General features: G+C 57.1%; 2 protein-coding genes across 6 annotated transcripts in view; one reads left to right on the top strand and one right to left on the bottom strand.

Moving 5' to 3' along the window:
- Positions 1-4,677: 4,677 nt before the first annotated feature.
- On the top strand, positions 4,678-26,493 carry MYH7B (myosin heavy chain 7B). Its single transcript, XM_075527941.1, has 41 exons — positions 4,678-4,768; positions 4,851-4,910; positions 6,112-6,218; positions 6,400-6,543; positions 6,836-6,992; positions 7,293-7,320; positions 8,596-8,692; positions 10,936-11,040; positions 11,125-11,188; positions 12,393-12,491; positions 12,603-12,706; positions 12,814-12,952; positions 13,154-13,272; positions 13,374-13,523; positions 13,638-13,808; positions 15,177-15,356; positions 15,450-15,600; positions 15,713-15,762; positions 16,216-16,303; positions 16,508-16,625; positions 18,085-18,208; positions 18,318-18,454; positions 19,039-19,294; positions 20,086-20,328; positions 20,600-20,776; positions 20,864-21,009; positions 21,270-21,360; positions 21,482-21,871; positions 22,372-22,498; positions 22,583-22,701; positions 22,788-22,984; positions 23,511-23,860; positions 24,050-24,174; positions 24,269-24,384; positions 24,711-25,107; positions 25,190-25,315; positions 25,415-25,585; positions 25,677-25,781; positions 25,860-25,955; positions 26,257-26,394; positions 26,482-26,493. Exons 1-41 carry the CDS (start codon positions 4,678-4,680, stop codon positions 26,491-26,493), a joined length of 5,865 nt encoding a protein of 1,954 aa, XP_075384056.1.
- TRPC4AP (transient receptor potential cation channel subfamily C member 4 associated protein) overlaps positions 18,067-27,440 on the bottom strand; it is a 100,560-nt gene continuing 91,186 nt past the window's right edge. For 2 of the 5 annotated variants that reach the window (XM_075563730.1, XM_075563726.1), the window contains exon 19: positions 26,650-27,431. In XM_075563730.1, the coding sequence (XP_075419845.1) occupies positions 27,294-27,431 (138 nt within the window). In that variant the 3' untranslated portion in view covers positions 26,650-27,293. Of the gene's footprint in view, positions 19,758-22,696; positions 24,127-26,649; positions 27,432-27,440 lie in introns of those variants that run through there. The other 3 variants (XM_075563729.1, XM_075563727.1, XM_075563728.1) reach the window with 3 other exon arrangements.

Genomic DNA, 27,440 nt, shown 5'->3' with positions numbered 1-27,440 from the left:
TGCTGACCATAAGGTTAGCAGCCCAACACATAACCACTACCCCAAAACCTTGGCCGGTGATAGGTATTTCGGTGATTTCTGCCATTCATTGCACCTGCTGACCATCTCTCAGCAGACTGGGTTTCCTCATTGCACGAGCATGTTTGCACACAAGGAGTGCTCTGGGTAGTGGACATGAATCCACAGGAGCATGTTTGCACACAAGGAGTGCTCTGGGTAGTGGATGTGAATCCACAGAGCACTGGACACCCCGTTGTTTGAGCTGGCTTCTCAGCTCCAGGTTTTTACCATGAGGTGACTCTGGGGTTCAGCTGATATAGACTAGACTTGTTAGAAATTCTAATGCTCTAGATTAGCATTAGACTTGGCTTTCTGAAGATCATTGCACCAGGGCAGTCTTCCTCAGCCTCAGGGCTTGATACAAATGTTCAAATCCCGCTCCTCAGGGCTTGATACAAATGTTCAAATCCCGCTCCTCGACCGCTTAACTCCACCAGGAGAGGAAACCCTCTCCAACCCAAATTTGATTCATTCTTTTATTACTGGCTATTTGTTGAATTACTATGCTGTGCAGGCCCTCTTCCAGGAACTGGAGTTATCAGAGATAAATAAGGCAGACCAAGCTTGTATCCCTATGGAATTCTTTTCTTGTGTGAGGGAGCAGACAAGAAACAAGTTCCCTTTCTTGAACAGAGTTTAAACGGGATGATGTTCCCACATATATGCTGAGAGGAAGAAGAAGATGACTATTGGTTTTTGCATACAATGTGGCCACCGCAATGATGCCCACATGATACTATGCACTTTGCACGTAGGACACCAACTCAAGAGGGGACTGCATGGTTTTGGGGGAAATACACTGGACAATACCCTCTGTGCTTCAAAACACGGTGCATCCATATAAAAATAGACAAAACTAGTTGGGGGCATCAGAACAGGCAATTATTAACATGGGAGAGCGGGGTGAGAGGAATACGGTAAGAGGATTCTGATCATTTGTTTCTTGATCAGGGTGCATTTATGAAAATTCATCGGATGGTGCAAGAATAATTCAGCACTGAATGTAATGGGAAAAGGCTGGAAACAGTCTAAATGTGTCTCTTATGGGGACCTGTATCATTTTGTAACTTGGGAACACATTGTAGAATTAATTCTTTTTTTAATAAATCATTTTATTGGGGCTCATAACTCTTATCACAGTGCATGCATACATCAATTGAGTAAAGCACATTTGTACATTCATTGCCCTCATCATTCTCAAAATTCGCCTTCTACTTGGGTTCCTGGAATCAGTTCATTTTCCTTTTTCCCTCCCCCTTCCTCGTAGAATTAATTCTTGAAAGAGTCTGGGCATTTGTAATTTTGACAGATATTGCCAAATCTGGCAATGTATTTTTGGTAACAACTTTATATAGTTGCTACTTCACATTCCACAGGACTCACTCACTCAAAGTGTACCATTCCGTAGTTTTTAGTGTACCCCCAGTTTTGTATCTTGTCTCCCCTATAGCTTTTAGTCATCACCCTCCAGTCTTTGCCTTCCAGCCCCTTTCTCCCCTTTTCTGCTTTGTCTCTAAGGATTTGCCCATTCTGCATGTTTCGACACATTGTAGAAACGAAACGACCTAACACGTGGCCTCTTGTGTTGGCTTCATTCACCCAGCATCTGTTTCAACATTCATCCAGATGCGATCCACATCAGCACTTCATACTCCATTGTGCAGACATGCTGCATTTGGGGTATCCACTCCTCGGCTGACAGGCATTTGGGTGGCTTCCACTTCCTGCAAGGTGAGGAATACTGCTGCTCTGAACATCTGTGTACAGGTGTTTGTCGACATTCGCTTTAATTTCTCTTGGGTATAGACCTGAGCACAGAAGAGCTGGGCCATATTGCAGGTGGTTGCCTCGCTTGCCAGTTTCTAGGGTAGCTCTATATTTAACCCTTTGAGGAACTGCCAGACTTTTCCTAAGGAGGCACACCATTAAACATTCCCTACAGCGCTTGCTGTCTGACTTCTTACTGACTGTTCAGAAGGTGTGGAGTGTATTTCATAGTGGTTTTGGCTTGCACTTCTCTAGTGACTAATGTTTTTGAGCTTTTTTCCCCTCTCTCATGTGTTTATTGCCCATTTGTATACTTTCTTTGGAAGAATGCCAGTTCATATCATTTGCCCATCTTTTATTGAATTATTTGTCTTTTTTGTTGTCGAGTTCTGTGAATTCTTTACATAATCTGGAAATAGATACTTATCAGGTAGGTGATTGGCAACTATTTTCTCCCACTTTTGATGGAGCCCACAAAAGTCCAAACTTTTAAAAAATTTGATCATTTAATTTGTCTATATATTTTTGATTGCGTATTTAGTGTTGTATTTTTTAATTAACAAAATGATTTTATTTTATGGGTCTAGCAAATTTTGCATTTTCAATTGGGTAGTTTCTCTTGTAATAATAGTTAAAAACTCAACCTTGTTTTATAATTTTGAGTTTTCTTTCTGGCAGATTTCCAACCTTTTACACAGGCTTTTAAGAGTGTGTGTGTGTGTGTGTGTGTGTGTGTACATGCACATGTGTGCCTTACTTTTTATGTCCCTGATATTACAAATGGTGACCATGGGTAGGTAGGTGTTCATGGAGAGGTTGGAAGTTTGTGTCCACTCAGAGTCTCCAGGGAAGAAAGCCTGCGTGATTCACTTTGAGAAACCAGTCACTGAAACCCCTCTGCAACATCCCTGTGCAATGACACACATGGAGCCTCCAGGAGTTGGTGTGGGTTTGATGGCATCTGCTTGGTTTTGGTTCATTTCTTACAAATCCAGTGGACCGGAGGATGCACAGTGGTGCAGATGGGAACTGGAAACACAGGGAATGCAGGACAGATGACCCCTCAGGACCAGTGGTGGGAGTGGCGATGCCCACTCTCCTGGGACCCTCACTCTCCTTTAGTGTCGCATTTTAAGTAACTATTGCATAATCCAAAGTCACAAAGATTGAGCCCTGTTTTTCCTTGTAAGAGTTTTACAGATTTAGCTCTGACATTTAGGCATTTGATTCATTTTGAGATAATTTCCCCTATGATGTTAGAGGTGCAGCTTCATTGTTCTGCATCCTGTTACCCAGGTGTTCCAGCACCGTTTGTTGAAAAGACAGACACCTCTTTCCCCCATTGACTTGTCTTGATAGGCAACAGGGCTTGTTTTTAAAGTATTTTGTAACACACATATAGTAATATGCATTAATCCTAAATGCTTGATGCTTTTTATTTTTTAACAAAGGAGCACCCCTTTCTAACGGACAGGTCCCCAGGCATTACTCTTCTGTGGAGGACCACTCTTCCATGCCTATTTGCCTGCTTTGAGCAGATAAATATGGCCAAGTATATCGTCTCAACGGCACTTCTACCTATTTTATCTGACATGCTCACACACTTGGGCTTGGTAGCCACGGGTGACCATGATGGGGGAAGAGCGAGGAGGGTTTCTTTGTGTGGACCGCGTCTGAGATCTTGGCTGGAATTCTGGTTCTGGAACTCCGTCGCTCCATTTGTCTCGTGTCTAAGGTTCCCAGATCCCTTGATTCTCTGTCTCTAAAATGCTGTGGAGTCACAAGGGCCTGAGTGGGGTGATGGGCAGAAGGACCTGGAAGCACTGCGACACATTGTGAAGCCTGTCAGCGCCTGTTGAGAGTGGGGGCCCTGGCTCACCGCATGAAGCTGGCTTCCTGTGAGCCGTAACTGTCAGGAGAAAGTTAGTCTCGATTCCCTTCCTGGTTCCTGGGGTCCCAGGTCTGGTGCTCGTTATTTGTGACTTCCCCAGGGAACCTCAGGGTGCCCTGACCCTCAGAGAGCTGGGAATAGGTAGAGGGGAGAAGGAGAGGGCGTCTCTGTGTTGGAGAGGGTAGTTTCTGTGTCTCGCTCTTGCTTCTCTTGCGGACTTGCAGCTCCTTTGCCACTGCTGATGTGTGAGACTAGGCCAGTGTTCTGTCCTCTGAGCTGTCTGCAGAGGGTTGGACCAGATGGTCCCAGAGGGCATTCTCAGGTGTCCCCCTCTTGAAGTCTCCTTGTTCTCTGTGTCTGGTGGTATGGGCCTTCTTCGGTGTGTATCCAAGTCTAGGTGACGCAGTCTCTCCCTCTGAGTCCTTCAATCTTCCCAACTCTCTCACTGTCCAGTTCCAGCCTGTTGTCTCTGAACCCCAGCCTTGCTGTCTCTCAGTGGAGTGTCTCTCTCCGGTCTTTGTGATCCCCTGACAATAGGAGGTAAAAATAGCCTGGGCCATGCTGGTGGAGATAAAAGGGAATTTGCCTTTTGTGTCCTGGGGCCAGGCTGGGGGGGCTGTGACACGTGGAGATTGCTGACATAGCTCTCCTCCGCTGACCTTGACCACAGCAATAAAAGGGGAGCACAGCTCCCAGCCCTCACTGTGTGCGGGAGGTGAGTGTTCAGGGCTGGGCCGGGTGGGCATGAGCCTCTCCCCATCTGTGGGAGAGGAAGTGCTGCTATCTGAGGGCGTGTGTCGGGGGGTGATCCAGGGGGATCATTGTGGGCTCGGGGAACCTGCTCGTGTGGAGCCCCCCAGCCCACAGTTCCCGGTCACTCTTCCAGTGCTTGCTGTCTTGGACCCCCAAGAACCCTCAAGATTTCTGGCTGTCACACACCAGCTCTCAGTGTTGGCACCATGATGGACATGAGCGAACTTGGGGAATCTGCCTGCTACCTCCGCCAGGGCTACCAGGAGATGATGAAGGTGCACACTGTGGCCTGGGATGGTAAGTGCAGGCCAAGGTGGGCCGAGCTCAGGGCAGAAGGGCCACCCTGCCTGACAGCTGTAGCCCCAGACCTTGTTCCCAGACTTTGGGGCGCGGAGGCTGGCGTTCCAGGGACTCCGTGCACATCACTGCGTGTGCGAGAGTGCGCCTCACTTTGCTCCTCTGCAAAATGGGGATACTCCCACCTGCTCCCTGGGCCCTCAGAGAGTGAGAACAGACTCGGGCTGGGGACCAGGGATGGGGGAGCGGTGTGCATGATGGCTGCCACCATGTGTCCACCAAACCTCTGCTGGGGTTATTTTTAGCACTCTCCACAGAGCCATAGCTGCTGGGCTTTCTAGACATAGGCTTTGCTCACTCTGTGCACAGTGTTTGCTGTGTGCCAGGCTCAGAGCAGGTGACTTTCCAGGAATCATCTCATTTGATCCTGGCAGCAGCACAGGGAGGCGGTCATGGCCAGGGTGGGCCTCATGCAGCATCCCCCCTGCCCCGCCCCAGTTTGGTTTATTACCTGCTCTCATCACCCAGAAAGTTTCCGTATCTTTTTCACAAGTTCCCGTTCTGCACTCGCACTGCCATCAAGTGGATTTCCACTCAGAGGGTCCCTCTCTGAGATGCCCAAGGCTGCAAATCTTTGGGGGAGTAGACTTCCTCAACTTTCTCCCACGGGGCAGCTGGTGGCTTTGAACTGCTTACCTTGTGGTTAACCAGTTAATGCTTACCCCACAGTGTTTTTCTAGAGCCTGCCAATGATATAGTTGGACCTGACCTGGGCACTTGCCTATAAGTGGTAGATCAGGGACTAGAACCTGCTGGTCTGTAGCCCAAGGCCATCTTTTTAGCCACCATGAAATATGGCTTCCCCCCAGCTCCGGGGCCAGCTGGCCAGGTGGGAAGGAAGGTGCACAGACCCACAGGGAGACCTGGGTTTGCGTCCCCAGTGAAAGCAAGGAAGCAGAAGCCCCCTTAGGAGTCACCTGCTTGATAGTCAAGGGCCCTTTGCCTATGGGACTCGACAAGGTCCTTGCAATGTTTTGCATTGGAGGAAAGAAGCCCAGGGAAGGAGAGCATTTTCTGAGGCCACACAGAGGCAGGGGTCCATGTGGCTCTGCTTCCCCATCGGAAAAAGGGGGGGGGATGCTTGGAGAAGCTCAGGATGAGGGATAGGGGGCTTCCAGTTCTGCCCTTCCAGGACCTGGCCCTACAGGGATTCAGAAGGGCTCCTGAGACTGGCCAGAGAGGCTCTGGGAGGGGCAAGGTCCACAAGCACAGGCTTGAGAACCTAAGTAGGGTCCCCAACCCTGAAAGTGCCTCAGTGCCCCAATCCTTCTCCCCCACTCCAGGAAAGAAGCGGGTCTGGGTGCCAGACGAACAGGATGCTTATGTGGAGGCTGAGATCAAATCAGAGGCTACCGGGGGCAAAGTCACCGTGGAGACCAAAGACCAGAAGGTTCGCTCCCCCTTTCCCAGGGTTAGCGCCCCTATTCCGGGGAGCGCTACTCAGAGGCAGCAGGATCCGGTTCTAAATGACCAAACTCACTGCCATACAGACAATACCAATGCATAGCGACCCTATAGGGCAGGATAAGCTGCCCTTGTGAGTTTCTGAGACCGACCTGGCCTCCTGGCAGGTGCTGACAGTGCGCGAAGCCGAGGTCCAGCCCATGAACCCACCCCGCTTCGACTTGCTCGAAGACATGGCCATGATGACACACCTTAACGAAGCAGCGGTGCTGCACAACCTGCGCCAGCGCTACGCACGCTGGATGATCTATGTAAGCGACCCACCTGGGTGGGGCGGGGCTCCTGGCGGGGCGGGGCGAGCAGTGGCCCTGAGAGCAGGTCTGGCGGTACAGGGTGGCAGCTAGGATGGCAGCTTCCAGTTTGGCCGTGGAGCCAAAGACGAGGGGCAGAGCTGTGGGCTGGGCGGGACCTGGGCAGCTCACGGAAGCAGGACACAGTACGTCTCTCCTTGGGGAATATTCTAGGGCCCACTGGGTTCTGAGGGCTGGAGACGGAGGATGGGAAATTGACCCCTGACGACCCACCCCCACACTTTCTCCTCAGACGTATTCAGGCCTTTTCTGTGTCACCATCAACCCCTACAAATGGCTCCCCGTCTACACGGCTCCGGTGGTGGCTGCTTACAAGGGCAAGCGCCGATCAGAGGCCCCGCCCCATATATATGCGGTGGCAGATAACGCGTACAACGACATGCTGCGCAGTAAGGACCTCCATGACCCCTCTCACCTGCCTAAGACCTCTCTGCCCTTTCTCCAGAAAGCCCATCTCCCCCTACCCCTTTCCTCCCCCCCCCCCCCCCCCCCCCGCTGCAGTGCCTTGGGCATGGTGGCTGGGGAAGATTGGCCCTCCCCATGCTGCCAGACACTAGACACCTGGGCCTCTCACCTCTGGCCTTGGAAGGTGGCGGGGTTGCCCCCATGCCATGGATGACCAAGGTGTGTCAAGGCGACTGGTCTTTTCAGCCTGGCTTGACTGCCCTTTCCTCTCCCCTCTCCTCCAGACCGAGAGAACCAGTCCATGCTGATCACGTGAGTGTGGGGCTCCGGAATGGGGTGGGAAATACTGGCCAGCTCGCCAAAAGGGTGTAACCAGGATTATTTTCCAAAATTAGAATCTGAAGTGCTTACCATCTGGAGCCAGTATCAGCATCTCCGCTTGGGGCTGCGCAGGCCAGTGGTGGTGGGTGGAAAGGTTTGCTGAAACCCCAGAGCAGTGGTTCTCAACCTTCTTAATGCCACAACCCTTTCAAATAGTTCCTCATGTTGTGGTGACCCCCAATTATAAAATTATTTTCATTGCTACTTCATAACTGTCATTTTTCTACTGTGATGAAGTGTCATGTAAATCTCTGATATGTGATATGTAGGATGTATTTTCATTGTTCAAATTGAACATATCGGGTAGTTAAATATAATTAAAGCCTAGTGATTAATCACAAAACAATATGTAATTATATACTGTGAAATATTTATGTGTTTTTTGATGGTCTTAGGCAACCCCTGTGAAAGGGTCCTTCGAATCCCAAAGGGTCGAGACCCACAAATTGAGAACTGCTGCCCCAGAGTGATCACCAGCCTCCATCCCCGCCACTCCTCAGGACCAAAATCTCCTCCCACCTGGGTCCATTCTGATTGTGACTCACGGGGAGGGAAGGGGGTCCCTTCCTTCTCACTATCTCCTTGTTTCGGCATCCAGATACCGATCCTCCTTTTGCCTCCCCCCTACCTCTCCCCCTTGGGAGAGCAGTAGAATTTTCACCTGTCAGGTTCATTTCCAGCCAAGCTAATGTGGACACTGTGTTTGAGTGTGAGTGTGCACACACATGTCTGGTGCAGCAGCCTGGTGGTGAAAAACAAGGGCTTTGAAGCCAGACAGACTTGGCTTCAAGTTCTCACACTTCTGAGTGTGTGCCCACGGCAGCACTCCTGTCTGCCTACTTAGCACGCAGACTCAGGAATCCCGGAGTTGGTTACATGCCTGGGACTCAGGAGGATGGCCCACATGACTCCTCTGGACCCCACTTCTGCATTTATGAGATGGGGTGAGAGTGGGTCTGCCTGACGGTGAAATGAGTGGACCCGGGCCTGACCTCTAGTTAGTGCACAGCGAGCCCTACATCACCTCGAAGGAGGCTGTAGGCCCCCTACCCCATGAGGGCTGAGCCATCACATGGGGGGCTTTGAGTTGGGAGCTGCTGTGGGGGCAAAGGGCAGGTGGACAGGGAGCCCTGATTTGGTGGGTGAGGGTTGGAGGGATTGGAGTGGCCAGATGGGCCTTGGTGACTCATGTTTGTGTTGTCCAAGCGGAGAGTCGGGGGCCGGTAAGACCGTTAACACCAAGCGGGTCATTCAGTACTTTGCCATCGTCGCTGCCCTGGGAGACGGGCCGGGCAAGAAGGCCGTAAGACTCGCCCACTTGGGCGCCGCCCCCTGTACCTTCCTGCTGTTTTTCTTTCCTTTTCTTTTTCTTCTCCTTTTTTTTTTTTTTTTTAAGGTTTTGACTTCCCAGAGCCCCTAGCCCTGCCTGAGACTCCCGCCCTGTGGGGGACTCTGGCCTGAGCAAGGCTTGACCAGAACGGCTGTGGCCACGTCACATCCCCTGCTGCACCAGAGGGTGGGACTGCCCCACTCTTCCTCAATTTCCCTCTTCCCTCAGGATCTGCAGAGGAGAGAGCTTATCCAGGAGGCCGCTAGACCGAAAAATGATTTTCCTTGTTTCCCCTGCTGCCAGTCAGAACAAGCAACTTCCTAGTGTTTAGTCAGAGCCATGGGGATTTGTCATTTTCAAGCCAGGGATCAGGGGGTGCACTTCTACACCCCATGATTACATTATGGGTTTGAGGATTTCCAAACCACCCGGAGAACCTGTTTTCCTCTTTTGCTATGCATTTGTCTTCAAGGTCTGATGTTCTAGCCCCAGCGCTGACTGTTCAAAACTCCAGGGCCGCCTCCTTCTGTCTCCACCCTCCCAGCGACCCCCAAGTGGGCTGCTTCCCCACCCCCACCCCTCCAGGTGTCCAAGGTCTCCTCCTCATAAAGCAGCCCCTACTCCCCGTCCTGTTGAGCCTTGCTTTATTCTGGGGCATTTTTCTTTGTCCTTTTTTTCCCTCCCTTCTTCCATTTTAATTTTTCCTTTTCCCTTATTTAATTTTCTTGGTTTTTGATTTTTGTGTCCGTTTTTGTTGTTGTGGCTGCTGTTTTTGTCTTTCTGCCTGTTTTTGCTATTGACTTTTTGATGCTTTTTCTTCCTTCATCCTCCCCATCCGGTTTCCCCAGCTCCCAAGGTCTCCGAGGCCACTGTAGAAAGTTGGGACATAGCCCCGTGACAGGAGAGATGGCAGGGACACAGCCAGAAAGGGGAAGGGGTGGAGCTGTGGGATCCAAGGGAGAGGGTCCCGTAAGGCACCTGGAAGGACACGCTGTCCCCAGGTACAGTGGATGCTGGTGTGGAATTCCCCTTTCCCACCCCAGGCCTGGTTAAATAGACCAGAAAGGTCCCCACCCAAAGCACTGCCTGTGAGGGTGAGGAGTGGGGTTCAGAACAGGCTGTGACCAGGTCCCTCCTGTCCCTTTCCCTCCCAGCAATATCTCTGGTGGGGGGGTAGGGTTTGTAAATCTTGGGCCCCTAGAGTTGAGTGCCTGACCACCATCCCTCAGCGCCCTCCGGACTCCATGCTTCCCTTTCCCTTCTCTCTCCCCCAGCTCATGGGACCCCCACTCATGGGGTGCAGGGTAGAAACAAGAAATGGAAGGAAGATGAGGATGGACCTTGGAGGGGGAACCCCTCCCTTCCATAAATCGCTCTAGCTGAGCTGTTTAGGAAACCGTCCCAGGGGGCCTGTGAAGACTTGTGGGGAACTGGAATAAAAAGGGAGTGAGGTTGGCCCATGCGGAGCCCCATGCCAGTGTGGGCGAGGGCAGGAAGCCTGGGCCTGGGGCAGCTCTGCCACTGACCTGCGTGGCTGAGCTAGCTCACGTGGGAACTCGGCTGACAGGCCCACTCAGAATGGTGGTAGCCATGCCAGTGAACACAAAGACACCCTGATCACACCCTGATCACACCCCGGGGAGACATGTGCTGTGGGAGTAGGAGGCTCGGGGTGAAGCATCTCACAGGAAGAGAGCTCTTCCAGCCTCAGAGCACCGGGGAGGTCTTCCCAGAGCAGGGTCCTGTCGACTGTAGTCAGGAAGCTTCTAGGGGCCACATCACGGATGTTGGGATGAAGGAATGCCAAAGAAGCCAGAGACAGAGCTGGGCAAGGGAAGGGCTGTCAGCAGGAGACCCCAGACACAGCCCCTGGCTTGTGGCCCTGGCCAGGGTCTGCTGACCCCGCTCTGTAGCATTTCTCCTCCCAACACTCTTGAGAGAATGGTGCTGTGGGGTCATGGGGAGGGCTAGATGTCAGGGTGACTAACCCTCACTATCCTTCTAACCACCCCCCCCCCCCCATGCCATGGCGCCTCGGACCCTCTGACTTTGTCTTCCTTCTTCCCTCAGCAAATTCTGGCAACAAAGATGGGGGTAAGTATGGGGCCAGTGTGGGGCAGGCGATTCTGAGGCTCGGGGACCCCTTCATCACAGGGGTGGTCTGCGGGGGGCGGGGGCTGCGCGTTCAGAGCACGTGAGCGTCATGACTGACCGAGCCCTGTGTCCAGGGCACCCTTGAGGATCAAATCATCGAGGCCAACCCCGCCATGGAGTCCTTTGGGAACGCCAAGACGCTGCGGAATGACAACTCATCCCGCTTTGTGAGTGTGGGGAGGTGGGAGGGGCTGGCAGCCCTGCCGGGTGGAGCAGCCCCCACCCAGGGCTTACTGCCCCTCTGCTCACAGGGCAAGTTCATCCGCATTCACTTTGGCCCCTCTGGGAAGCTGGCGTCAGCTGACATCGACAGCTGTGAGTCCAGGGGAGAGGCAGAGAGGGCTGAGGAGGGCAGGGAGCAGGGAGAAGGGACAGAGGGCTTGGGTTGAGTCCCATCATCGGGTCCCTTGACCCCTTTTCTGAGCAAGTATCCCTAGCCTCGAGCTACTGTCCAGCTTAGGCCACCACACTCCTCACCTGGGCCACCGTCTGCCCTCCACGTGGGGACCCTCCCTCCCTCCGAGTGACCTTGCTCCAAGCCAGAATGCCCTTTCTCCCGATTCTAAGCTGATGTGTCCTGTCCCTGCTTAAAAACCTTCTCTAGACCTCTTCTCCCTGAGGATAGTGACCCCATGGGGCCCTCGAAATTGGGCCCTTACCCTGCCCTAGTCCAGCCGTTAGTCCCAGACAGGGCAGGCTTGGCCCCTGGCCCCTTTCCCCAGCCTGGTCCTCCCACACACAGTCCCCATCCTTCCAGGGAGCCTTCCCAAACCTTTTTCTTTAGTGTTGCCCACCATGAGCACCCTGCCTGACCCCTCCCTGATGCCCAGGCCACACCCTGCACCAGATACCATACTGGCCTCCCCACCTACATGGCCAGCAAACGAGTGCTTGCCAGATACACTCTGCCATATGGTGTTGGGCAGAGCAGTGTCTACCTGCACTCCAGCCACCACCCCTCAGACAGACTCAAAGTAAGGCCCTGGGCACGCACACACATGCACACCCTGACCCCACCCCTGCTGCTGTAGAAACAGGATGAAAGAATGAATGAGAAAGCAAAACCGACACATATGGACCCCCCCACACACACACATACACATCTACACACACAGACACATTTACACACACAGGCATATACTCACACATATAGACACATCTACACACAGACACAGGTACACACAGATATATACTCACACATATAGACACAAATACACAGACATATACTCACACATATATACATACATATAGATACACAGACACAGGAATACAGATGGATGCATCTGGCCTGAGGCATACATTCATGAACACATACACACAAAATATATCTGCACGGAGCCTCTAACATGCAGACAGACACACAGGCTTAGGTCCCACACAAGGACACATGTCCACCCTTCTCAACTCATGTGGGTGCGCACACTGACATGACAGCTCTGTGTGCCTCCCCTCGCCCCCATGGGCATGATCCACTCTGGTGGGGTGGGGCAGTGGCTGACCCAGTATCTCCCCTCCCCAGATCTCCTGGAGAAGTCTCGGGTGATCTTCCAGCTGCCCGGCGAGCGTGGCTACCACATCTACTACCAGATCCTCTCAGGGAAGAAGCCAGAGCTGCAGGGTGAGGGATGGGTGGGGTGGGCAGGGAGGGGGACCAGATACCTTGGCTGCAGAAGAGGTCCTCAGAGGGCTGAACACAGCCCGACTGCCTCTCCTGCCCCTGTACCCCCAGACATGCTGCTGCTGTCCATGAACCCCTACGACTACCACTTCTGCAGCCAGGGCGTTATCACAGTGGACAACATGGATGATGGGGAGGAGCTCATTGCCACCGACGTACAGGCGGGGCGGGGCCCCTGGGGTGGGGCTGGGGGGTGAGCGGGTGGAGAGGCTGGGTAGCTGGCCCTGGTGGTGCCCTGACTTCTGGGCACTCCCCGGTGCAGCATGCCATGGACATCCTGGGCTTCAGCACGGAAGAGAAGTGCGCCTGCTATAAGATCGTGGGCGCCCTCCTGCACTTCGGCAACATGAAGTTCAAGCAGAAGCAACGGGAGGAGCAGGCCGAGGCTGACGGCACCGAGAGTGAGGGAGTCCGGCCCACCCTGCCCCCAGAACCTTTGACCTCAGCTTTATAGGCCTGCATTCTTCAACTCCAGATCCCCAACCTCCTGGCTTACAAACTGCTGGCTTTCAACTACGACCCGCACCAGCTCCACCTCTGAATCCCCCAGGTGTTCCCATGGGGGGCCCGCTCCTTCTCACCCTTCGTCTGTGCCCTACCAGGTGCTGACAAGGCCGCCTACCTGATGGGTGTCAGCAGTGGGGACCTCCTCAAAGGCCTGCTGCACCCCCGGGTCCGGGTGGGGAATGAATACGTCACCAAGGGCCAGAGCGTGGAGCAGGTGGGCTGCTGGCCAGCTGGGGCCACCATGGGCCATCCTGGGGCCACTAGGGCCCAGCTCCTCTCCTGGCCAGGACCAGTCCAGCCTTGTTGTGCCTCCAGGTGGTGTTTGCCGTGGGGGCCCTGGCCAAGGCCACCTATGACCGGCTGTTCCGGTGGCTGGTGTCTCGGATCAACCAGACGCTGGACACCAAGCTGCCCCGGCAATTCTTCATCGGGGTCCTGGACATTGCTGGCTTTGAGATCTTTGAGGTGTGTCTGGGCTGGGCGGGACCCAGGGCGAAGAGAGGCCCTGGTGGACTTTGGCGGACATGCCTGCTCCCCATCTGCGAGGAGGCCTGCTGAGGCCACCCTTCATCCTCGCAGTTCAACAGCTTCGAGCAGTTGTGCATCAACTTCACCAACGAGAAGCTGCAGCAGTTCTTCAACCAGCACATGTTCGTGCTGGAGCAGGAGGAGTACAAGCGCGAGGGCATCGACTGGGTCTTCATCGACTTCGGCCTCGACCTGCAGCCCTGCATCGACCTCATCGAGAAGGTGGGGCCCGGGGTCAGGGCCCTGCGTGCCGTGTGTGAGCACGCATGGGGGAGTGTCTGTGTGTCTGTGTGTCTGTGTGATGAGCTGAACTTGAGTGTGGGCGGTGGAGATGGAGCATCGGTGGGTGTGTCCAGGGCCCATGACAACAGCCCCTCCTGGGCGCACACAGCTTTGCAGGACCCCGCCACACCACCAGGACCTCCGAGCTGCCCGGGGAGCAAGGCAGGGTGTGTGCGCGCGCGCGTGCTTTGTTATGAAACAGCAGTGACAGAATGTCCGCATTCTTCAGAGAATGGAAGAAAGAACATTTGTGAAACAGCGGGGCGAGAGCCTGAGGACACCAAGCTTCACCTTAGTGGCTAGGCTAACCCACTGTCCTTGGGCATGGTCAGGTCACTCAGCGAAGCTACAGGACAGACTCTGCTCCATGGGGGTTCTGAGATGAACCCTGGTGGAAGCACACTGCCCCATCTGTCTGCTGAGGGGCAGCTGGTGGGTTTGAACTGCTGCCCTTTTTGTTTGCAGCTGAGCACTTAACCCCTGCACTCTGGGCTCTGTCGCACTTTGGTTCATTTCCTCCAAATTTGTCGCCTTGGCCACCTTTTCCCTTTCCTGATGGCTGCTCCATTGTTCCTCGAACACCTGGACTGGGTGTTGTTGAGGAAGGCAGGCTCATCCAGGCAGCAGGCGCTTGGCGACCACTGTAGTCCTGTCCTTCCGTAGCATTGGCCACTTCGGTGGTCGGCAGCCTTTTGCTATAAAGGACCGCCATTGAGGGGTTCCATTTTCCCATGTGCAGGCCAGGGAGTTGAGGCTTCACAAGATCTAAAGGCCCCACAGCTAATCCTCGAGCCAGCTGAGCTACAGACTCGGTGTCTTTCCTTTCCTGCTGCCTCTGGTCATGTCTGGGTGGGACCATGGTGTGGGGGGAGAATGGGTGCTGAGTTTCACACTGTTTGTGAGCCAAGAAAGGAGCCCTGGAGGCCTGGTAGTTGCACTGTGGGCTGCTGAGCCCGAGTCGGCAGTTCAAAACTGCCAGCAGCTCTGTGTGAGAAAGATGTGGATCTTATACTGGGTTAGTCTTGGACACCCACAGGGGCAGGTCTACCCATCATGTACTCACTGGCGCTGGGCTTATGAGCCGTGTGAACTCGAGGCTGCAAGCCACCCAGGGCACTGGAAGTCCCCCCTTACCAGGAGGCCGGGGCTCTTGGCTCTTTGTCCCTGGAGGGAGATGGCCGAGGTGGGGGTCTGGAAAGACTCCAAGAGCTCAGGGCTTTGAGGAGCGGGGACTTAAACTCCACCAGGAAGGATAGGCTGGCTTCACAGAGGGCCTGAGACTCCCCCAAACGTGCCCCCCATCCCCAGCCGCTGGGCATCCTTTCCATCCTGGAGGAGGAGTGCATGTTCCCCAAGGCCTCCGACGCCAGCTTCCGGGCCAAGCTCTATGACAACCACGCGGGCAAGTCGCCCAATTTCCAGCAGCCACGGCCTGACAAGAAACGCAAGTACCAGGCCCACTTCGAGGTGGTCCACTACGCAGGCGTGGTAGGTGCTTGCTGGGCCCCACTGGCAGTCACCCTCCTCCCCACTGCTCCCCCCGCCCCTGCCACTCAACCCTACCTCGCCCCGCCCTGCAAGGTACCATACAGCATCGTGGGCTGGCTGGAGAAAAACAAGGACCCCTTGAACGAGACGGTGGTCCCCATCTTCCAGAAGTCACAGAACAGGCTGTTGGCCATGCTCTACGAGAACTACGCGGGCTCCTGCTCCAGTGGGTTCCCAGGGCCCAGCTTGCTGTCCCTTCCCCTGCGGAGCGGGGGTGGTGGTGTCACAGTCACACCCCTGGAGTGACGGCTGCCCCCTGCCCCTCCTAGCTGAGCCCCCCAAGTCAGGGGTGAAAGAGAAGCGTAAGAAGGCGGCATCCTTCCAGACGGTGTCCCAGCTGCATAAGGTGAGCCCCCCCCCCCCCCGCCCACTGCACACACACTGGCCCCTGGGTGGGTCCGCAACCTGCCGTCACCCCCTGCTCTGCCCACTGCTCCCCGGGCGGGTGGCCGTTAAGACTTGCAGTGATGTTTAACTCCTGTCCACGTGAACATCACAGCAAGTCTGTGCTGCTTCCCGTCCCCACGCTGCCTGAGCAGGGCTGGCATGGAAGGCATGGGGGCTGGGGACTCAACCCCGGTATGTGGGGGGGTGGAGCGGTGGGGCAGAGACTTGGTGGGACGGGTGAGGGAGGCTTTGGGGATGGCGAGGGGAACCCATCCGGAGACGAGGTAAGAAGGCCACCTATATGGATCAGAAGTTGGGGAAACAGCGGTGCCAAGGCAGGTTAGGCACGCGTCCACTATCCAATTCTGGTTCTCTGCCCTTGTGCCTTCTCCCCACTCTGTCCCCCTTCCAGGAGAACCTGAACAAGCTGATGACCAACCTGCGGGCCACCCAGCCCCACTTTGTCCGTTGCATCGTCCCCAACGAGAACAAGACCCCAGGTAGTCACCAGGGCTGACCTGGTGGGGGTGGGGACACATTGGTGCCAGGGTAGCAGGCCAGGCCCAGAAAGCTGCATCTGCCCTGTGTTCAGGCGCTGCCTGGCCCTCCGTAAACCTGTTCTTCCTCCTTGGCTCTGAAGGTGCATCCACTGATCTCTGACCTTCTCCTTGAACCCCCCCCCCCCCCCCCCCCCGTCCGTCCAGGGGTGATGGATGCCTTCCTGGTGCTCCACCAGCTACGCTGCAATGGGGTCTTGGAGGGAATCCGGATCTGCCGCCAAGGGTTCCCCAACCGGCTGCTCTACGCCGACTTCCGGCAGCGGTTAGTACCTCCCTGCAGTGATGTGGTGGTTAAAGCACCCCACTGGTAGCCGAAGGTCAGCAGTTCAAACCTACTAGCTGCTCCGAAGGAGGAAACTTGGCTATCTGTCTGCTTCCGTGAACATTACTGCCTTGGGAGCCTGCTCTGCCGAGGGGTCTCCGAGTTGGAACGGGGTTTGAACTTGGTATCCAGCTCGGTCCACAGGAGTGTCCGTCACTCCTCTGAGCTCCTTCCCCTCCCTGTACAGGTGGGTGTTGGACGGACTGAAGTCTGTCGTTCTCGCCTCCTTTCAAAAGTTACTATGGTCGCCCACATTCGTACAGGGTGAGCGGCTTCAAAAAGCTCACGGAGAAATTCCATTCTCGCTCTTTAAAAAAACCATTTTATTGGGGCTCTTACAACTCTTATCACAATCCACACATACATCAGCTGTGTAAAGGACACTTACACATTCGTTGCCCTCATCATTCTCAAAACACTCGCTTTCTGCTTGGGCTTCTAGAATGAGCTCATTCCCCTCCCACTCCCCCCTTCCTCATGAGCCCTTGATAATTTATAAATTATTATTTTATCCCATTCTCTTTTTTAAAACAAGTATTGCAGCTTTATTAATTACATTTTCCCATGGAGGTCCCCCTCATACATGTAAATTTAGGCTAATAGCCACCCCCACCCCACCCCCAGTTGGTGGCCATTTTTTTCTTTCCACCTGGCAATCTTGTTTTGAGAAGGAGCCTTGTGGCATAGTGCCTTACCCACTGGGATGCTAGCCACATGGTCAGCGGTTCAAACCCACCAGCCATTCCTCAGGAGAAAGAGGCGGCTTTCTACTCCCATCAGGAGTTATCCCTTCTCAGAAGCCCACAGGCACGTCTCTGCTCTGGCCCAGGGGCTCACAGTGAGTCGGAATCGACTTAATGGCAGTGGGTTTGGAGATGGTTCCTGATCATCAGGCCTCAATCTACACTTTCAAGTTTTTATGGCTATCAAATATCTGATAGTCTCCTTTATTTAATCTATTAAATGCCCTCTTGGAGGGGCCTTTCCAGGTTCTAGAGCTCCATAGCCAGCCTTACCCCACACAGGTGTGCAGGCGTGTCCACGCCAGGAGTGGGAGAACTGGGAGCCCTTGCTCATTTTTATAAGAATTGTCTCACAAACATTTGTCCAGTTTGTGGCCTGGTATAGCAAGATCACCTTCTTTATCTCAGTGACCTTACTAATGATGAAACTGTTACATGCCTTTGGTGAAAGCTTCAACCTTCTGAAGACCTTGACTACCGATGGCATGTAGGCACAGTCCCAAGTCTTTAGGCAACGTGTGCCCAGTGCCCACCAGCCCGTGGTGGTACCTCTGTCCCAACGCGAGGATCCAGCAGTGACTTCCCCTCACGCCACCCCAGCCTTCTCGGCCTCCCCCTCAGTCACTGTCCTGAGCAGCTCTGCCCCGTCCTCCCAGGTACCGCATCCTGAACCCCAGCGCCATCCCCGATGACACCTTTGTGGACAGCAGGAAGGCTACCGAGCAGCTTCTGGCCTCGCTGGCCCTGGACCACACCCAGTACCAGTTTGGCCACACCAAGGTCAGGCCACCCCACTGGGCAGCGCTTAGGCTGACCCCATTGAGCAGGGGCTGTGCTAGGAGTTGGGGTCCCTTGTGACCCCAGACCAACTTCACACCCTCCTTTCCAGGTGTTCTTCAAGGCCGGGCTCCTGGGGACCCTGGAAGAACTTCGAGACCAGCGTCTGGCGAAGGTCCTGACGCTGCTGCAGGCAAGGAGCCGGGGCTGTCTCATGCGCCTGGAGTACCGGCGCCTGCTGGGAGGCAGGTGTGTGTGAGAGAGCGGTAGGGGGGGAGGCCACTGTCCCTCAGCTCACACTACAGAGCCACACTCCAGGCCTTGTCATCTGGTTACCCCCCATGTTTGGTTAGAGCATCTGAAGGGACAAGGATTGCTTGTGTCCGCCCAAGCCCAGTCTCCATTGCTGCCTCACAGATGGGGTGCGGCGCCCTTGCACTTCAGGCCAGCCCAGGGCACGCCCAGAGTAAAGCTAGCAGTGCTAGGGACACTGCTAAGAGCCGGGCCCTGGAGTTATCTGCATGACCTGGTTTAATGTAAGACCATCCCCAGAGGGGGCGGTTGTGAGAACCTCTGTCTGCCTGTCAGTCCGAGACACACAGCAGCTGGCGAGGGCTTGGCACGGGAGTGCAAGCCCACCAGCCTGACTCCAGAACTGGGGCCACTGCTGGTGGCTTCCGGACACCCATGCTCCCACCAGCGAGCTGTGTGGCCTCACCTATAAAACAGGGCCCAGGCCCCCCTTCAAGACCCAGGGAGACAACTCAGGGAGGGTGCCCAGGGCAGAGCCCGGCCCACGGAGGGCACAGCACTGAGCCGCCACCCCTGCCCAGGGACGCCCTGTTCACCATCCAGTGGAACATCCGCGCCTTCAATGCCGTCAAGAACTGGTCATGGATGAAACTCTTCTTCAAGATGAAGCCCCTGCTTCGCTCGGCGCAGGCTGAGGAGGAGCTGGCGGCCCTGCGAGCAGAGCTGTGGGGACTGCGAGGGGCGCTGGCCACTGCTGAGGCCAAGCGCCAGGAGCTGGAGGAGACACACGTCAGCGTCACCCAGGAGAAGAATGACTTGGCCCTGCAGCTGCAGGCAGTGAGTGGGGCGGGGCGGGGTGCGGGCGGCAGGCTTCGCCCTGGTGCTTGGTCTTCTCTGAGGAGCCACCTGACCAGACCCTTGGCCGGGGTGAGCCTTGTGGGTCTGTGGCATGCTCCCTGCTTCCTGCCCAGGGCCACACAGGTGCTTCCTGCCTCTGGGCTTTGGCCAGCCTCCGTGTGTCCGTCTACCTTCCCTGCTCATGTGGTGCCCAAGCTGGCACCCTGTGAAAGCTGCAGAGGGAGCCTCTACCCCCCACCCTGGCAGCACTGTGTCCTCAAAGCATACCCATGCTCCAGGCACTACTGACAGTCCAGAATCCCCCCAAGTCCACAGAGCCACTTCTCTCAGCAGACTCTTGAGAACCACCTGTGTGCCAGTCTCAGGCTAGCGCTGGTGCGATGGCCCCGAGGTCCCGCAACTCACCAGCTCGCTCACACAGGGACAACTGCTCAACTAGGCCCTGGGGAAACAGTAGGGGGAGATTCAGGAACAACCCCTGCCCTCAGCACCTCCCCACCCCAGAAGGCTTAGCCCTGCTCTGGTCAAACTGGTACAGGGCTTCATTTTTAGAACCTTTGTGGGCTTGTCTGGGCCACCCCAGCCTGCCCGACCTTCCCTTTTGCCCTGCCCCATCCTCTCCCAGTGCCCCACACCTGAGCCCCTTCAGAGCACAGCAGATGGTGGACAGATGGCCTCTATTCTTGGGGCCCGGTGGGCGGTCGGGCTGGGGTCCTTCGACCGGTCTACTTGATCCTGCCTAGCCCTTGCCCCACCCCTTCGTCCTCCAGGAGCAAGACAACCTGGCGGACGCTGAGGAGCGCTGCCATTTGCTGATCAAGTCCAAGGTGCAGCTGGAGGCGAAGGTGAAGGAAATGAGCGAGCGGCTGGAGGACGAGGAGGAGGTGAACGCGGACCTGGCCGCCCGCCGGCGCAAGCTGGAGGACGAGTGCACGGAGCTCAAGAAGGACATTGATGACCTGGAGCTGACACTGGCCAAGGCCGAGAAGGAGAAGCAGGCCACTGAGAACAAGGTAGAGCTGGGCCGATGCCACTTCTGCTGGGGCTCTGCCAGGCCTGCGCCCACTACCCTCTGTAGGCCTCAGTCCCTCAGCTGTCTGGTGGGGTCAAAGGAAGCACTTCCTTTACTGAGGAGAGAAAGGGGGAGGACTCGGGGCCAGAACGAACCACAGACAGACGCTAAAGGTCCCATAGCTAGATGGAGCTGACTCGAGCCCGTGGCTGCTCAGACCAGCCAGTGTGGGGAGGGATGTACATGTCCATGGTGACCCTGGCCCGGCCCAGGTGAAGAACCTGACGGAGGAGATGGCCACACTGGATGAGTCGGTGGCCAGGCTGAGCAAAGAGAAGAAGGCTTTGCAAGAGGCCCACCAGCAGGCCCTGGGCGACCTGCAGGCGGAGGAGGATCGGGTCAGCGCCCTGGCCAAGGCCAAGATCAGGCTGGAGCAGCAGGTGGAGGACGTGAGTGGGCCTCGCTGAGGACTGTGGGGTGGGGCTGGCGCGGGGCGGTGGCTGGCCTGGCTGCGCTGACCTTCGGTCCTCCCACAGCTGGAGTGCTCCCTGGAGCAGGAGAAGAAACTCCGCATAGACTCTGAGCGGGCCAAGCGCAAGCTCGAGGGCGACCTGAAGCTGACCCAGGAGACCGTGACAGACGCCGCCCAGGACAAGCAGCAGCTGGAGGAGAAGCTCAAGAAGTAGGCATGGGGGTGGGCGGCAGACGTGACCACACCTGCACTCCAGTTCTCACGCTCTCAGACTGCAAATAAGTCCCTCCCTAACGGGTCCTGCGCTCACTCGACTTGGGGGTCTGGGCTGGGACCAGGCCGTGGGGAGGTCATTTGAGGAGGCTGTGTCCTTGGGGGTGGGGTGTGTGGGTGGGTGATGGTGGTGGGGTGTTTCTCTGGGGCCCTGGGCCTGGTAGGGTCCAGGGTTCATGACCACCCTGCCATCCCAGGAAGGACTCCGAGTTGAGTCAGCTGAGCCTGCGTGTGGAGGACGAGCAGCTCCTGGGGGCTCAGCTGCAGAAGAAGATCAAGGAGCTGCAGGTGTGTGTGGGGGTGGATGGGGAAGGAGCTGCAGGTGTGTGTGTGGGGGGGAAGGGGCTGCAGGGTCAAGGCCCAGAGGGACGCTGCTCACCACCTGCCTGCCCCCATCCCCGCGCTGCAGGCTCGCGCAGAGGAGCTGGAAGAAGAGCTGGAGGCCGAGCGGGCGGCCCGGGCGCGCGTGGAGAAGCAGAGGGCCGAGGCGGCCCGGGAGCTGGAGGAGCTGAGCGAGCGGCTGGAGGAGGCGGGCGGCGCGTCGGCCGGGCAGCGCGAGGGCTGCCGCAAGCGTGAGGCGGAGCTGGGGCGGCTGCGGCGGGAGCTGGAGGAGGCGGCGCTGCGGCACGAGGCCACGGTGGCGGCGCTGCGGCGCAAGCAGGCCGACAGCGCCGCCGAGCTGAGCGAGCAGGTGGACAGCCTGCAGCGGGTGCGGCAGAAGCTGGAGAAGGAGAAGAGCGAGCTCCGCATGGAGGTGGATGATCTGGGCGCCAACGTGGAGACGCTGGCCCGGGGCAAGGTGTCTGCTGCGTCCACCCTCTTCTCTGCTCCTGCCCTCCCTCCTCGACCTGGTCTCAGGCTTCCAGCCCTGAGCCCTGCCCTTGCTCCGCCCTGCCACCCTGGCCCATCTGGACTAAAGCAATCCTGACTCGTTCTGGCTCCTAAATTAGTCCCCAACTCCAGGTCATTTCTGAGCCTGCATCCAATTCTAGGTTTGACCTTTGATCCTTGACCTCTAATCTGACTACTAATGTCCAACCTGAGTTTGACCTCTGAGCCACTTAATCCTGACTGCTGCCCTCTGACGACCTCCCTCCGGCCTGGACTACCTCCACCCTCAAACTACCCTAACCATATCCTGGTCACCTGACGAGCTGGCTCACTTCACTGATACCCGCTTGGCTATGAACCCAGCAGAATCACGACCTGGAACCCGGGGCTAAAATCTCCCGATTCCTATCTAACCCACCCTGCCCTCTCGTTTGCAAACTCTTCCTGACGTGTGACCCTGGGTGCCAGGCCAGCACAGAGAAGCTGTGTCGGACATACGAGGACCAGCTAAGTGAGGCCAAGATCAAGTTGGAGGAGCTGCAGCGGCAGCTGGGGGACGCCAGCACCCAGCGCGGGCGGCTACAGACAGAGAACGGTGAGGGCCCAGCCTGAGCTCGGCTGCCCCCCCCCCACACCGGGACCTGCTTGACCAGCCCCACCTGCCCCCCTTGACCCTCAGGGGAGCTGAGCCGCCTGCTGGAGGAGAAGGAGTCTCTGCTCAGCCAGCTAAGCCGTGGAAAGACCTCGGCTGCCCAGAGCCTGGAGGAGCTGCGGAGGCAGCTGGAGGAGGAGAGCAAGGTGGGCAGGCACTGGCTGCCACTGAGCTGGTGGTGGTGTGTGTGTCAGGGCCATGGGCCCAACGCTGAGGCCCCGTGTTGCTGCAGGCCAAGAGTGCGCTGGCCCACGCCGTGCAGGCGCTGCGGCACGACTGCGACCTCCTGCGGGAGCAGCACGAGGAGGAGGCGGAGGCCCAGGCTGAGCTGCAGCGGCTGCTGTCCAAGGCCAATGCCGAGGTGGCCCAGTGGAGGAGCAAGTATGAGGCGGACGCCATCCAGAGGACAGAGGAACTGGAGGAGGCCAAGTGAGTGCCCGCCTGCCTCAGCCTGCCCCTGCCCTGAAGGCCTTTGTTCTATGGCATCAAGCTCTTCAAACCAGAAGCCAGCATGGCCTCCTCCCTCAAGAAATGCGGGTGATGTAAAGAAAGCGGTGGCCGCTGTGCGGACCTCCGTGGTCCGGCCCCCTCAGCTCCCGTCTGTCTGTACTTGTGCCTGCCCCCCACAAAGCAGAGAAAGCAAGAGCGACCTCTAGGAACAACTTGGCTTGGCAAATTGGGCCAAACCTAACCTGTCTTAACCACCTTTTTAATAATGAGGCTTCTGGGCACACAGCCCCCCATTCATTCACATACTGTCGCCTAATGACACCATCCAGGCAGCTGAGACAGACATTGGAAAGGCTAGACCATGTAGCTATCTGGCCCTGGCCAGAGTTTGCTGACCAACCCCCGTGTGCACCAATGTTTTTGATACATTGGGGTTTTGCCTGAGTCCTGCTTGGGTCACTTGTGGTCAGCTCCAGTCCATGCCCCGTCTGCTTCTACGGCCCAGGAAGAAGCTGGCTCTGCGGCTGCAGGAGGCAGAGGAGGGGGTAGAGGCTGCGCACGCCAAATGCTCCTCGCTGGAGAAGGCCAAATTGCGGCTGCAGACGGAGTCGGAGGATGTGACCCTGGAGCTAGAGCGGGCCACCTCTGCAGCAGCAGCGCTGGACAAGAAGCAGCGGCATTTGGAGCGGGCGCTGGAGGAGCGTCGGCGACAGGAAGAGGAGACGCAGCGGGAGCTGGAGGCGGCCCAGAGGGAGGCTCGGAGTCTGGGCACGGAGCTCTTCCGGCTGAGGCACAGCCACGAGGAGGCCCTGGAGGCCTTGGAGACGCTCAAGCGGGAAAACAAGAACCTGCAGGGTAGGGCCCGTCCCTGGGTCATGGAACTGCTGCCCTGAGGCTGGAGTCACCTCTCAGCCCTCCCAAGATCAAAGGGGTCTGGAGCCATCTGAGAATCAGTTCCGTCACATGGGCTTGAGGGGCAGTCACCCTGGACTTCGGTGTGAATAAGGAACCTGGGCTGGGCTCTCAGTGCTGTCTGTCTTGCAGAGGAGATCAGTGACCTCACAGACCAGCTTAGTCTCGGTGGGAAGAGCATCCAGGAGCTGGAGAAAGCAAAGAAGGCGCTAGAAGGGGAGAAGAGTGAGCTGCAGGCGGCCCTGGAGGAGGCCGAGGTCAGGAGCTGGCCGCAGGGGAAGGGGGGGATAGGTGCTAGTCTCCTCGACCCTGTGCCTATGCCCCCACTCCCATACTACCCACTGTCCCCAGGGGGCTCTGGAGCTGGAGGAGACCAAGACTCTGCGGATCCAATTAGAACTCTCACAAGTCAAGGCTGAAGTGGACCGGAAGTTGGCAGAGAAAGATGAAGAGTGTGCTAATCTCAGGTGTGGGATGCAGGGCCTGTCCACCCACCCTCTCCCCCTGGGCCCCAGGGGAAAGCGGGCCCCCCGTGCTTGCTGAGCCCCTACATCCCGTTTGCCCTCCTTGAGTACTTTCCTAGGTAGGGACCACTGCCCGTTTCGGCGATGCCTCTCAGCAGGTAGAGGATGTGCCCAACAAGTGGGATTGATCCAGTCCACCTATCTGCTCCTGAGCTTCCCTTCTCTTGCCCATGAACTAACTCTGGTGGGGCAGCACTAGGGAGACCGGGAGGAGCCCACATCTCCAGTCCTCGGGACAATTCCAACAGCTTCTCCCTTTGCCCCCACAGGCGCAACCACCAGCGGGCAGTGGAGTCCCTGCAGGCCTCGCTGGACGCAGAGACACGGGCCCGCAATGAGGCCCTGCGGCTCAAGAAGAAGATGGAAGGTGACCTCAATGACCTGGAGCTGCAGCTGGGACATGCCACCCGGCAGGCCATGGAGGCCCAGGCAGCCACCCGGCTGCTGCAGGCCCAGCTCAAAGAGGAGCAGGCGGGCCGGGACGAGGAGCAGCGGCTGGCAGCCGAGCTCCGTGAGCAGGCGCAGGCCCTGGAGCGGCGGGCTGCTCTGCTGGCCTCAGAGCTGGAGGAACTGCGGGCCGCCCTGGAGCAGGGTGAGCGCTGCCGGCGGCTGGCGGAACAGGAGCTGGTGGAGGCCACGGAGCGCCTGAACCTTCTGCACTCGCAGGTGGGGACCCAGCACTCACGAGGATGAGTGGAGTGGCGGTCGGCTGGTCGGCCAGCCCGCCCTGAGGCTTTGCTTCCCCCAGAACACAGGCCTCCTGAGTCAGAAGAAGAAGCTCGAGGTGGACTTGGCCCAGCTGAGCGGGGAGATGGAAGAGGCTGCCCAGGAGAGGCGGGAAGCTGAAGAGAAGGCCAAAAAAGCCATCACTGATGTACGGCAGCGCCAGGGCCGTGGGGGACTCAAGGCAGGTCCCAAAGAGCCGCCTTCCATGGCACTGGTTAGCTCCTGACTACCACCTCTCCGCCCCCAGGCGGCCATGATGGCCGAGGAGCTGAAAAAGGAGCAAGACACAAGCGCACACCTGGAGCGCATGAAGAAGACCCTGGAGCAGACGGCGCGGGAGCTACAGGCCCGGCTCGAGGAAGCGGAACAAGCTGCCCTTCGGGGCGGGAAGAAGCAGGTGCAGAAGCTGGAGGCCAAGGTGTGTGCCATGCTTCATGGCCCTTCCCTTGACCAGGGCGGGTCAGCTCGAGGGCAGGCTTAAGCATCAGGTCCATCTGCTGCTCTTGAAGGTGCGGGAGCTGGAGGCTGAGCTGGATGCCGAGCAGAAGAAGCACTCGGAGGCCCTCAAGGGTGTGCGGAAGCACGAGCGCCATGTCAAGGAGCTCGCCTACCAGGTAGGGGCCTGGATGCCCTGGTGGGCAGTCCTGGGCTGGCCAGGTCAGGCCAAACACGAGTCTCCTTTGTCTGCTCAGGCTGAGGAGGACAGGAAGAACCTGGCCCGCATGCAGGACCTGGTAGACAAGCTGCAGAGCAAGGTCAAGAGCTACAAGCGCCAGTTTGAGGAGGCGGTGAGCAAGACCGTGGTGGGGTTCTTGTGACTCCACTGCACTCGTTGGCTCTGACAACTAGGGGTTCAGGGCATGTGGCCAGCCCTGGTCCCGGGGGACATGCACAACAGCAAGAGGCTCCATCCTTCCAGCTTGGTGACCCCATTGTCCTGGTGGATCTTATGCGTCTCTCTGCTGGAGTAGTTTTGCCACAGGGTTACCTCTGAATCGAGTGTCGCTGCCACGTTGAGGGGGTGGCTGCGGGCAGTGTCTCCGGAGCAGTCAACTGACATGGTCAGCTAAGGCTCTACTGTGTCCATAGGAGCAGCAGGCCAACACAAACCTGGCCAAGTATCGCAAGGCTCAGCATGAGCTGGATGACGCAGAGGAGCGAGCAGACATGGCTGAGACACAGGCCAACAAGCTGCGTGCGAGGACCCGGGATGCCCTGGGCCCCAAGGTAAGTGGTGCAGTGTGGCTTCCCCTGCTGGGTGGGCGGGGAGGCAGGCAGGCATGCTGCAGCTTGCTCAGCTTCCTCCCCTCTCAGCACAAGGAGTGACACGCAGCCCCAGCCCCTGAGCGCCAAGGGACAGTGGTGTTGGCTTTGCTCCCTGGAGCCCGGTGGACCCTGAAGAAAGGCCACAACCTGCAGTTCATGGGCACCCTCACTTAGGGCTGGGGTTCCAAGGACAAAAGTCAGGTCCACAACTGCCACTTAAAATAAAGTTCTTTTAATAGTCTCCATTGACTTGGTTTATTTGCTGTTAATAAATTGGCAACACAAGGAGGGGCCAAGGGTGGGCTCCAGCCAGGCGCCTGTGTGTGAGCTTGGTCAGGACACCCTGCTCTGGGGTTGGGCACAGCCACCCCGGGCCCCACAGGAAGAGGAGGACCCCTCACTGCTAGAGGGAACCCCCACGGGATGAACATAGCGGCCAATGGGCAAACAGAACCAGAGAACAGGTGGGCAGGGTGAGGGGCATTCTCTTCTCCCCCACCCCTGCCCCGGGCTCAGAAGCCTGGCTCACAGATTGAGGGGAGGGTGCCCTGTCTCCCTCCCCACCCTGGTACTGACAGATGAACTCAGACAGCTGTTTGAAATGCCCCCTTACCTCTAGATTCTGAAGGGAAAGGGGGCACAGTGCCCTGTCCTCATCATGGGGCTGGAGGGAACTGAGGCTCCCCACTGACCTGGGGCTCTTAGGCCCAAGGACTTGTAAGACGTGCTCCCCACCAAACCTGCACTGAAAACCTGGGGCAGGCAGAGAGCAGCAGGGAGGTGGGGAAGGGACGGGAGCAGGGCATGTGGCACAAGCACCCACGCTCACCGAACTGGCCCAGCCCAGCAGCCTGCCAAGGTCACTCCTCAGTGAAGTCCCTGTCTATGTCCATGTAGGGCTCCTCGATGTAGCTGACAAGGGCCGAGGGAGACTGGCGGTCTGGGTTCAGCAGGATGGATACAGTTTCCTTCCAGTATGAGAAGCTGATGCAGGAGCTCTGGGTGAA

The sequence above is a fragment of the Tenrec ecaudatus genome, chromosome 12, assembly GCF_050624435.1.
Source record: "Tenrec ecaudatus isolate mTenEca1 chromosome 12, mTenEca1.hap1, whole genome shotgun sequence".
In the NCBI taxonomy this organism is placed as follows: Eukaryota; Metazoa; Chordata; class Mammalia; order Afrosoricida; family Tenrecidae; genus Tenrec; species Tenrec ecaudatus.
This window is presented reverse-complemented; position numbering and strand designations above follow the sequence as displayed.

Excerpts from the sequence above, each read along its gene's own strand:
- MYH7B (XM_075527941.1), top strand. The coding sequence starts at position 4,678 with ATGATGGACATGAGCGAACTTGGGGAATCTGCCTGCTACCTCCGCCAG. Across the intron at positions 6,219-6,399 it reads TGGAGACCAAAGACCAGAAG|GTGCTGACAGTGCGCGAAGC; the intron begins GTTCGCTCCCCC and ends GCCTCCTGGCAG. Across the intron at positions 25,956-26,256 it reads AGCGCCAGTTTGAGGAGGCG|GAGCAGCAGGCCAACACAAA; the intron begins GTGAGCAAGACC and ends CTGTGTCCATAG.